General features: G+C 46.9%; 1 protein-coding gene across 1 annotated transcript in view; it reads left to right on the plus strand.

Moving 5' to 3' along the window:
* Positions 1–12,469, plus strand: part of csmd3b (CUB and Sushi multiple domains 3b) — a 3,002,015-nt gene that overhangs the window by 2,709,513 nt on the left and 280,033 nt on the right. Inside the window, exon 34 of the mRNA XM_070874966.1 lies at positions 3,368–3,571. Within this exon, the coding sequence (XP_070731067.1) occupies positions 3,368–3,571 (204 nt within the window). The remainder of the gene's footprint in view (positions 1–3,367; positions 3,572–12,469) is intronic.

The raw sequence follows: 12,469 nt of genomic DNA on the forward strand, positions 1-12,469 counted from the left end.
TAGAGAGGCTCCAGCAGCGTGCTTAAGTTCTGCATAAAATTCCCAAAGTAATTGAGTAGCCCTAGAAAGGCGTGCAGTTCAGAGACATTCCGGGGCCTGGGTGCCAGGCGAATTGCTTCTATTTTGGACTCTGTTGGGCGGATTCCATCAGCGGCAATCCTTCTGCCCAAAAATTCAACCTCGGGTGTGAGAAACAGGCACTTGGATTTCTTGACTCGTAGCCCTGCTCGATCCAACCACTTTAGTACTTCCTCTAAATTACCGAGATGGGAGTCGGTGTTCCTGCCCGTGATAAGTATGTCATCTTGAAATACAACCGTCCCCGGGATGGACTTGAGCAGACTCTCCATGTTGCGCTGGAATATGGCAGCTGCCGACCTGATGCCGAATGGGCATCGATTGTACATGAAAAGGCCTCAATGTGTGTTGATGGTGGTGAGTAGCTTGGATTCTCAGTCAATTCTTGCGTCATATACGCAGATGTGAGGTCTAATTTTGAGAAAAGTTTACCTGCAGCCAATGTGGCAAGTAAGTCCTCCGCTCTGGGCAACGGGTACTGGTCCTGTAGGGAGACTCTGTTTATGGTAGATTTGTAGTCCCCACAGATTCGTAAGGATCCATCAGGCTTCATGACTGGGATGATTGGACTTGCCCAGTCGCTAAATTCCACAGGTTATATAATGCCTTCCCGCAGAATCTTGTCTAGTTCATGTTCAATCTTTTCCCTCATCATATAGGGTGCAGCTCTGGCCTTGTGATGGACCGGTCTAGCATCCTGTGTGATGTAGATTTTGACTTTGGCCCCTTTGAAAGTGCCCACACCTGGCTGAAAGAGATGTTCAAATCGCTTTATATCTGTTGAGCAGGAGGTCCGTTCCTCTAATGACATGGCATGGACATCATCCCATTTCCAGTTTAGTCTTGCCAGCCAGCTTCTCCGCAGCAGTGCTGGGGGGTCTCCGGGGACAATCCACAGGGGAAGTCGGTTCACTGTCCCTTTGTGTGTGACAGAGAGCATGTCGCTGCCGAGGACTGGTATGATTTCTTTGGTATAGGTCCTTCGTGTGGTGTCGACCCTTGTGAGTTTTGGTCTGTCTCTTTTATGCGGCCACAGTTGTTCAAATTGTTGAGCGTCCATGAGAGATTGACTCGCTCCCGTATCCAGCTCCATGTTGACAGATATCGCGTTGAGTAGGACCCTCATCATTATAGGAGGCGTCCTGTTGTTGGAGCAGCAGCCATTGCTCGTGTTGACCTGCTGTACATCGGTGTCCCGGGTACTGTCCCCACCATCTTCTGGTCCGCTTTGCGACCCATCCGATTCGTATACCAGCCGAGCTGCAGTTTTTTTGCACATGCGGGCCAAATACCCTGTATATTCACAATTTCTGCAAACAGCCTTCCGAAATCGACATCCCCTTGACGCGTGTCCACTCCCACACCTCCAGTACAGACCTGTTCCATTGTTCAAAGTGTTCCCAAAGAATGAGCTGCGTCTGGCTGATCTCTCTTGAGCTTCTCTCAGTTTGTAGTTGATTGCTTGCATTGTGGGTTGATGAAGTGTGAACGGCCGTTCCTGTGGCCCTTGGTGGCTTCTGCCTGCTGTTGAGAGCCTGTTCTCCCAGTTTTGTCTGTGTGTGTGGATAGCTGCTTGTTTAGTGCTGTGAACTTCTTGTTCCGATTTTTCGTTAGTTGTCGTACCTGTATTGTAAATCAACCTCGTTTCTTCTTCCCCTGCCAAGAATGTCTGTGCAACCAGTGCTGCTGCCTCTAAGGTCAGGTTCTTGGTCTCTGTGAGCTTTCGGAATATGTCTGCGTGGCCTATTCCTTCAATGAAAATGTCTCTCAGCATTTCTCTCCTCAGTTCATCGGAGAACTCACATAAACTAGCCAATCTCCGTCCGAAGTTCCGCCACGAAGTCGGTTATGCTCTGGCCCACACAGCGTCTGTAGTTGTGGAACCTGTGTCTGGCCATGTGTAGGCTGCTCGCTGGCTTCAGGTGGTCTCTTACCAGTGTGCTCAATTCTTCAAACGACTTGCTTGCTGGTTTCTCGGATGCCAACAGATCCTTCATTAAAGCGTATGTTTTCGAGCCACAACTGGTCAAGAGATGGGCTCTTCTCCTGTCTGCCTTATCATTGCCTAACCAGTCTTTGGTTACCCTGGAGCCTTTCTATAAAGTCCTCCCAATTGTCTACCGCATTGTACTTTTCATCTGATCCGTTGTTCGCCATTCTGTGGATTCTGTAATCCCGTAACTCGTCGCCACTCTAAAGTCCTGTCCCCTCAGTACAGATTCACACGAGGCATGTAGTGAAGTCAAGGTCACTCTGGACCTGCACCTTTATTTCACAGCTCTGGAATGCTGCACTTGCCTGAGACCTGTCCTTAAATACCTGTCTCTTGCAAGAGCATCCCTGGTGGTAAGGTATGCTGGTGGTTACAGGTCACATCTTATTACAGTCATGTATAGCATGTTAGGATACAGTTATATATAATAATGTAAGATACATGACAAGCGTCATAGTGGTCAGACTCAACAATGGGCAGATATTTTGCAAGCATCTGGACCAAGTAAAAAAAATGTTCAGCATGGTCATCATGGGATGCTGCCCACACCACTATCAGTGAACGAGCAACAAAAACCGTCAGCAGCATGCACAGTCCCTGCGGTCAGCCCGGACGAGCCAGAATCACCACAGGTGACAGAGACGCATGCCACGGCTCAACAACCAGAGCCCCAACTGCGGCGCTCCACGAGAGAGCGTCGACTGCCTGAAAGACTCAATCTTTGACTTAAAGACGTTGGGGGGAGGTGATGTCATATTTGTAACCTTCACAAATCTGTAACCCTTATGTAACAACACTGTACACTATATGCACCTGAGAAATGCACACCTTGACCACAGGGGGTGAACTTGTGGGAGACACTCCTCACCTGGTCATCCAGGTATATAAAGGGAGGTCCCATGCAGGGTCATCACTTCTTGGTCCTGTGAATAAAGGTACAGGTCACAGAGTGACCTTGTCTCCAGTATGTGCCTTGTGTTGGTTTGCTGAAGTTTGTAAGGACACAACATTACAGCATTCTGAAATATTGTACCATACCTGTTGCATTTTGTGGATTGATGAAAGTTGTGCACCCCAGTTGAACTGTGAGAAAATGGTATTTGTTAACTTTAATTTAATGCAATGAATTAAATGTTCCATAGATCTGTGTAGTTTCATAATTGCATCTATAATGTTCAACATGATAGAATTGTAGAATTATTGTTGTATATTTTGAAACTTTAAAACTATCTTCAATTTTGAAATCTTTTTTAAATAACCACTGATAATGTAATTATTCTCTTGGAATATATTTAGCTGTGCCAAGGACCAGTGCAACCCAGTGCAGCTCTGTACCTGAGCCAAGATTTGGGAAAAGAGTTGGGAATGATTTTGCAGTTGGCTCCATGGTTCTGTTTGAATGCAGTCCTGGCTACGTTCTTCATGGTTCACCAGGGATTAGATGTGTTTCAGTACCAAACACATTAGCTCAATGGAACGACTCTCTGCCCACGTGCATTGGTGAGTAGTGATAAAAAAAAGTTTTAAATGAGCAGGCTGCAAAGGAGATGCATAACCATGGACAATATTTCTTTACATTTTCAATTTATACACCTGATCTAAATAGTTGTGGATAATTAATCATTTGCTTAATTAAGGTGTTCAAATAATTTTTCATATTGTGATTTCTCTCAGTTGTTATCCTGCACGTATTGACAAATGGGCTAAAGTTCATAATAACAACTTTCATTTATAATGTAGAAAATTAGAAGAGAGATGCTCGAATGCCAAGTCTCTGAAAGAGAAATTAGGAGGGGTGACCAAGAGATGAGTTTTAAGGAGGGTCTTAAAGCAGAAGAATGATGTAAAGAGGAAGAGAGGTTTAGTGAAGGAATTCCAGAGTGGGACCTAGGCAACTGAAAGCATGGCCACCAAGGTTGAGATAGAAGGAGGGTGAATGAATTAGAGGCTGGACTTGAAGTAATGGAGAATTGGCGACGGGAGGTTGGGGTATTGCTTCTAGGGCTGGAGAAGGTTACAGAACTAGTGAGGGGTAATGCCATGAAGGCATTTCACAGAAGGATGAGAATTTTAAATTTGAGGCAATGTGGGAGCAGAAGCCAAGTGGGATTGATACAGATATGGACAGAAGAATTTTAATTAAGCTGAAATTTAGGGAGCATGGAAGGCCAGCCAGGAGTTCTTTGGTGTAATTGAGTTTCAAAATGACAAAGGTGTGAATGAGGATTTTAGTGGTTGATGTCTATGGTGGAGATAGGTAATCTTTGTGATGGAGAGGATATGAGGTTGGATGCTGAACATGGGTATGAAGAGTATGCTGAAGTTCTGTATGGTCTGGTTTAGCTGAGGCAGTTTCTGAGGAGGAAGATGGAGACAATGCATTGGTATGGAGATGGTGGGGCGGGGGTGCGGGTTGAAGACAATGGCTTTGGTCTTCACAGTATTTAACTAGAAGCAGTTTAGACTCTCCAAGACTGGATATCAAACAAGCTGTCTGACAGCACTGAGGTGGTGAGGGTTGAAAGAGGTGAGTGTCAGCATAAGTCTGGAAGCTGACACTAGGTCTGTGGATAATATCATCAAAGAGCAACTTGTAGATGAAAAGAAGGAGGCTAGAGATAAATCGTTAGAAACTCCAAAAATTACTGTGCAGGTGAGGGTAGAGAAGCCATTGTTAGAGGTGCTCTGGCTATCATCAAATAGACAAGAGTGGAGTCAAGTAAGGGCAGTCCAGTAGATCTGGACAACAGAGGAGAGATAGCAGAAGAGGATGGTGTGATCGGTGGGGTTGAAGGCTTCAGAGAGGTTGAGGAGAACAAGGAAGGATAATACATCAGGATCATTGCTACAGTGTCATTCTGGACTGTGGTTAGAGGTATTTTGATACTATGGAAAAAGTAGAACCCTCAATGGGAGGTTTTAAACAAGGAACTGTGTAGAAATGGATACGGAGCTGGAAAGCAATGGAGGAGAGGTTAGAGATGGTTAGCAAGGACAGAGAATTTAATGGGTTTTTTTAGGATGAGGGGTGATTAAAGCAGGTTAGAAATGGAAGGGGTATTATTGATCAAAAGAAACCATTTAAAATTCCAGCGAGCATAGAGGCCAGGAAGAGATATCAGGTGGTCAGTACTTTATTGAGAATGAGGGAGAAAGAAGTGGATCTCATGGCAGAGATAAACCGGGAAGTGAGGTCGGAAGGCAGAAAAGAATTACGTAATGTGAGGGTTCAGGGCTAGTGACTGGTTTTGGCAGAGGAGAACAAGGTCTAGTAGAGCCAGATCTGACAATGGATGGCTAAGCTAACAAGTGCCAGGTGCACTCAAGTTTTCAACTCTTGAACTTAAAGGACCAAAGATGGGGCATGTAATACAACAGGAATAGGCAACTATGAAAGTTTTGCTGAGGACCAAGGCATCAAAAGTAGTGATGATGGAGGTGTTGCACAAAGCAACAAATGTAGAGGTACCTTGACAAAAAGTGGGTCAAAGGCCAGACAGTTGAGAGTCTGTAAGTACATTTGCAAGAGAAATGGAGGAGAGTTTTTATTCAGAAGACATTTCTACAGAGTGCACACATAAGAGAGTGGAACTTCATGAAGGCACTTTTACCTTGCACTTACCTCATCCCAAATTCCAGAGAGATGCTTATTAAAATAATGGGGGTGGCCACTCTCACCTGTAGCACTGCACAGAGCTGCCTTCCCTGCCCAAGCCCTGAACTTGCATCTTTCTCTCGTTCCTCTCCTATCTCCCATCATGCCCTCTCCAAACTCATCTTGTCCATGAGACTCACCTCCTGCTCCCTCGATCCTATTCCCACCAAACATCTGAACAACCAACTTCCATTTCTGGCCCCCATGTTAGCTGATATTGTTAATGGTTCCATCTCCACAGGTACTGCCCCCTCCTCCTCAAATCTGTCAACATCACCTCTCTTTCCAGAGTCCCCCAAGGAACTATTCTTCCACCTTCGCTTTTCGCTCCCCACTGGACGTGGCCGACTCAGCTGCTCCACCTGATCCCCAATGACGGTGAGCCTCTGACCAGCTCCGACCACAGGTTTGGGCCCTACCTTCACTTCGCCCTCATGTTCGGGCCTTCTCCCCCCAGTGACGTCCGCGCCTTCCTCCCTCCGGCGACGTCCTGGCCTTACCCCCGGCTGCTGGCCCCACTTAATTGCGGAGACTATATCGAGCAGATGGTGTGCACAATAGCTATGGCCACTCTGACCTCTCTGACCTCTCCTCTTTCCACAAAGTGGACCTTTGGCCATCCCAATGCATGTCCTCAGTCAGGACTAGTTACCTGTGAAAGGGAAGTATTACCTCAAATCTCTCAGCCCCACTTTCCATGCCTCGGATTTATCACCATCTCACCGAAGAGCACTGCTCAGCGCCGAGCTTAAGGCTCGCATCCCACCATAGGCAACTAGGCCCATACAGTAGTGCCTGGACTCCAGTCATCAGAGCAACGGCCACCCCACGTTAAAAGAACTCATGCACAGGTATCTTCCACCCCTTCAAAATGAAGTTCGGGATCGAGAATGTCAGGAACCTCATGGACAGTCCCAAAAGCGACAAACCGGAACGATGCACCACAATCGTTGCCCAGGAATTCAGACGCTTCGATGTCGACATCGTCGCCCTAAGTGGGCAGGGGAAGGCCAGCTCAAAGAGCAAGGTGGAAGTTACACCTTCTTCTGGAAAGGCAAACCAGCAGAAGAACGTCACCTCCATGGAGTTGGCTTCGCCATCAAGAACTAACTGGTCCTCCGCCTCAGAGACTCCCCCTGCGGGAATCGCGAAAGTCTCATGACTCTCCGGTTCACCCCATCCCGGAACCAATGCGTCAGTTATCAGTGCGTATGCCCCAACACTTGACGCAACAGATGAGGCCAAAGAAAAATTCTACTCCAGCCTCAAACAATCCCTATCCCGAGTCCCTACAGACAACAAACTGATCCTCCTCGGCGACTTCAATGCCAGATTCAGTAAGGACACAGACCTCTGGGGATGCATGATCAGCAGAGATGGGGTAGGGAAAAACATTTCCAGTGGTCCCCTGCTCCTGACAAAATGCCTGGAACATGACCTTGTCATCACAAACACCTTGTTTCGCCAGAGGGACAAGTACAAGGCATTGCGGCAACACCCTTGCTCCAAGCACTGGCACCTGCTCGACTATGTCATCGTCCGAGTGAGGGACCACAAGGACGTGGGCATCACCCTGCGCCATGACAGGAGCCAAAGACTGCTGGATGGACCACCACCTAGTCCATTCCGTCATCAACATTAATATAGCCCCAAAGCGGCGACGGCAACAGAAGCAATGCTGCAGAAAAATCAATGCTGGGGCACTCAAAGACCCAGTTAAGAGAGCCCTATACAGCCAGTGCCTCACTGCCAATCTGGCAACCCTCGATGACCCCGAGACGTTGTGTGCCCACAGCACTTGATCTGTCCTCCAGGCTGCCATAACCAGCAACTACAAAAAGGCGCTCGGTCACTCAACCAGGAAACACCAGGACTGGTTTGACGAGAATGATCTGGAGATCCAGGAGCTAATAAATCACAAGCGTAGGGCATTTCTGTACTAAAGCAGCAACCCAATTCAGGAGCAGCAAAGCAGCTCTACAGATGACTGAAGGCAAGGTCCAACAAAAATACCCACAAGCTAAAGAATCGATGGTGGGTGGAGAAAGCACAGGAGATTGAACAGCTGGCCAACAGCCATGATGTGCGAGGATTCTTCACCGCAGTTAAATCCACCTACAGCCCAAGCACCGACTGCTGGCCAAGAACGGGGAAATACTTATTAAGGATACCAAGGCAGTCAGGGCCCGCTGGAAGGAACACTTCAAAGATCTCCTTAATCGAGACTCTGCATTTGACACGAGTGTCCTGGACTCCATCCTGCAGCATGCTACCCACCACCATCTCAGCAAAACCACAGCCCTGCACAAGGTAGAAAAGGCCATCTGCCAGCTCAAGAACAACAATGCATCAGGATCAGATGGAATCCCCGCTGAGGCATTAAAGTATGGCGGAAAAGCACTATTGGCATGAATGCATGACTTAATCTCTCTTATCTGGAAGGAGGAGAGCATACCGGGAGATCTCAGAGATGCTGTAATCATGACCATCTTTAAAAAAGGGGTCAAGTCCGACTGCGGCAACTACAGAGGAATCTCCCTGTTGCCGACCACTGGGAAAGTCATTGCTGGAATCCTCCTCAACCATCTTCTCCCTGTGGCTGAAGAGCTCCTCCCAGAGTCACAATGTGGATTCCATCCACGAAGGGGTACAACAGACATGATCTTCACCATGCGACAACTACAAGAGAAATGCAGGAAACAGCAGCAACCCTAGTTCATGGCCTTCTTTGACCTCACAAAAACCTTTGACACTGTTAACCATGAGGAACTATGGAGCATCCTCCTCCGTTTCGGCTGCCCCCAAAAGTTTGTCACCATCCTTCGCCTGCTCCACGACAACATCCTGACCAACGGATCCACCACAGACCCAATCCATGTCCGGAGCGGGGTCAAGCAGGGTTGCGTCATCGCTGCAATGCTCCACCTCACACTCAACAAGCTCCCCACAGGAGTGGAATTAAACTATAGAACCAGTGGGAACCTATTGAACCTTCGTCGTTTCCAGGCTAGATCCAAAGTTGTCCCATCCTCTGTCATCAAACTACAGTAGGTGGATGACACTTGCGTCTGCGCATACTCAGAGGCTGAACTCCAAGCCATCGTCAACATCTTCACCGAGGTGTACGAAAACATGGGCCTTACACGAAACATCCGTAAGACAAAGGTCCTCTACCAACCTGACCCCGCCACACAGCACTACCCCCCCCGGTCATCAAAATCCACGGCATGGCCTTGGTCTTTGTGCACCATTTTCCATATGTCGGGAGCCTACTATCAGCAAGGGCAGACATCGATGACGAGATCCAACACTGCCTCCAGTGCACCAGCGCAGCCGTCAGTCGCGTGAGGAAGAGAGTGTTTGAAGGCCATGACATCAAATCTGGCACCAAGCTTATGGTCTACAGGGCTATAGTGATACCCGCCCTCCTAAATGGCTCAGAGACATGGACCATATACAGTTGACACCTCAAAGCACTGGAGAAATATCACCAACGCTGCCTCCACAAGATCCTGAAAATCCACTGGGAGGATAGACGCACCAACACCAGTGTTCTCGATCAGGCCAACATCGCAGCATCGAAGCACTGACCACACTCAACCAGCTCTGTTGGGCAGGCCACATCATCCGCATATCCGACACGAGACTCCCAAAGCAAGCACTCTATTCGGAACTCCTACACGGCAAGCGAGCACCAGGTGGGCAGAGGAAATATTTCAAGGACAACCTCAAAGCTTCCTTGATAAAGTGTAACATCCCCACCAGCACCTGGGAATCCCTGGCCCAAATGGAGGAAAAGTATCCAGGAGGGCGCTGAGCGCCTCAAGTCTCGTCGCCGAGAGCATGCAGAAAACAAGCACAGGGAGCGGATGGAGCGTGCAGCAAACAAGACTCCCCACACATCCTTTCCTTCAACGACTGTCTGTCCCACCTGTGACAGAGACTGTAATTCTCATATTGGACTGTATAGTCGCCTGAAAACTCACTTTTAGAGTGGAAAGCAAGTCTTCCTCGATTTTGAGGGACTGCCTATGGTGATGATTCTTGCACCCCCTATTTCTCATCTACATCTTGCACCTCAGCAATATCATCCGAAAACACAATGTCAGGTTCCACACGTACCTGACGACACCTAGCTTTGCCTCACAACCACCTCTCTCAACCCTTCTACTGTCTCTGATTTGTCACACTTCTTGTCCGACATCCAGTGCTGGATGACCAGAAATTTTACTCCAACTAAATATTGAGAAGACTAAAGCCATTGTTTTCCATTCCTGCCACAAACTCTGCTCTCTAGTCACCGACTCCATCCCTTCCCCTGGCAACACTCTGAGGCTGAACCAGAGTCTTCGCAACACTGGTGTTGCAGTTGACCCCGTGATGATCTTCCGACCACATATCCACTCCATCACCAAGATCTCTTACTTCCACTGAGGAATTATCCTCATGGATGTTCTGTGACACTTGCTGTATGTGTCAAGGCCTTGGAAGACAATAGAGGGGATATGATATAGTCATGGTGAAGTCACAATCTTGAAAATCACCATACTCTGCCTTCTCATATATCAGTCATTGATGAAATTAAGTTAGCTCATGTGTCAGAGATACTGGAATTCTGTTACCAGCTATCTCGGAGCTTCCTGTCTCGCCATCTCCAACTTAGAGGGACATAGATGTGTTATTTATCTCCAGGGCATCCTGCTCTGCATCTGTGAGCTGTACTTTTTGTGACGGCTCACCTCCAGTCTTCTCTGTCACCCTTGCATTTTGTGCTCTCTATTCCTACAAAGGGCAAAAACACAGACCTGTTAGTGAGTGAAGGTGAGGTATTCACCCGATGGATGCAGCGTATTCAACATGGGTGACTATGAGACACATGCATCACATTACATAAGGATTTTTGTGAGAGTTAACACTGGATGTGTAAATGGAGAGGTGATGAAGTGCATAGAACATGAAGGCTGTGTTATGCTGAAAGTTGTGTTGGTGTGAGGAGTCATGTGATGGAGAATACTTAGTAAGCCAGAGTGAAAGGGGATGCTTAAACCACGGGATGTAATTGAATCACTAAATGTACTCGCCTCTTCTGGTCTGCTTAGGTCATTAAACTTCCTACATTGCATCCATGACCTGGGCACAACGCTTCTGCTGCTCACCTCCTCGGCTACCTCCAATCACGCCTTCTTGGTGAGAGCAGCAAATTTCTTGGTCCCATTGCTGGGAAAAAGTATACCCCTCATGCTCCTGACTGCATCCAACAGTAAATCCAGTTATGTATAATTGAATCTGCATGCTGCCCTTGCTCTAAGTCCACCGTCCATCCTGAACATCTCCAATTTTTATTTGTGGACTGGCCCTAGGCTGAGATTGCATCATCTGGGTGTACATCAAACCCACTGTGCAGTTTAGGGATGTGAAACCCAGCCAGAAGTCAAAATTAATTAGTACAATTCAGTTGCGATTGCTTATTCCGACCCACTCAGTTGTCTTCCGGGTTTCCATCATGCACTGCAACCTTCAGATTAATATCGGACTATTATGTCTGCAGATTACTTATAAATTTACCCCCTTTCAAGTGCAAAACTTGTCCTCTGTTCTGGACAAGGTGAAATAGTTCATCATGGCCTATATTATCTAGCCGCTTTAGAATCCTAAAAAAACAGCAATCATATCCACTCTCAAGCTTCTCTTCTCCAGTAAGAAAATGCCCAATTTACATAATAGCTCCTCATTATTCAATCCCTCCATCCTATCAATCATTCTGATTACTCAGTTCTGTATCCTTTCAATAGCTGCAATTTTCTTTTTGTACTGTGTCAGACCTGAACTGTACACATAGATGAAAAGAGAAGCCATAGTACGGAAATAAGTGAAATGAAAGGTCATATAAAATTCTGAATTGTACAGAAGAAATCTATAAAATCAAGTAGAGAAAGAGATACGAGAAAAAAGGGTACAAGAGGCATAAAGTGGAAAATATAAAGGAAAACAACAAAGTGATCTTTTAATATATTCAGGGCAAGGGAGGGTACATAAGGGACTTTGGACCATTTACTAGTGGCAATGGGGAAATAGTGTCTGAGGGCAGGGAAATGGTGGGATCATTAAATTATTATTTTGTGATTGTTTTTTTATGGTGGGAGCAGATGCCTGAGCTAATAGAAGAATGTAAAGGAGAGAGCAGTCTTGAAATCTTTAGTGTTGCAAATATCACACAGCAAAAAGGTTTAGGGAGCTTAAGGTAAACTAAGCTACAGGCTCTGACATTTCTATCCAAGGGTGCTGATAGAGTTGGCTGAAAAATTGCAAACACTCCAATGATATCTTTCAAGTTCAGTCCCAGTTGATTGGAAAATTTAAGATGCAACCTATCTCTCAAAAAGACCAATGTGATGAAATCTTATTCGTTCATGGGGTGTGGGCATCGCTGACAAGGCCCGCATTTATTGCCCATCCTTAATTGCCCTTATCTACCTAATCGTAGTGAGAGAATCACCTGCAACGGCCCGCATCGTTACCTCTGGTGTCTCCCAAGGATCTATCCTTGACCCCCTCCTATTTCTCATCTACATGTTGCCCCTTGACGACATCATCCGAAAACACGGTGTCAGTTTCCATATTACGCTGATGACACCCAGCTCTACCTCACGTCCACTTCTCTCGACCCCTCCATGGTCTCTAAGTTGTCAGACTGCTTGTCCAACATCCAGTTCTAGATGAGCAGACATTTTCTCCAGTTGAAT

Source organism: Pristiophorus japonicus, chromosome 1, assembly GCF_044704955.1.
Source record: "Pristiophorus japonicus isolate sPriJap1 chromosome 1, sPriJap1.hap1, whole genome shotgun sequence".
NCBI lineage: Eukaryota > Metazoa > Chordata > Chondrichthyes > Pristiophoridae > Pristiophorus > Pristiophorus japonicus.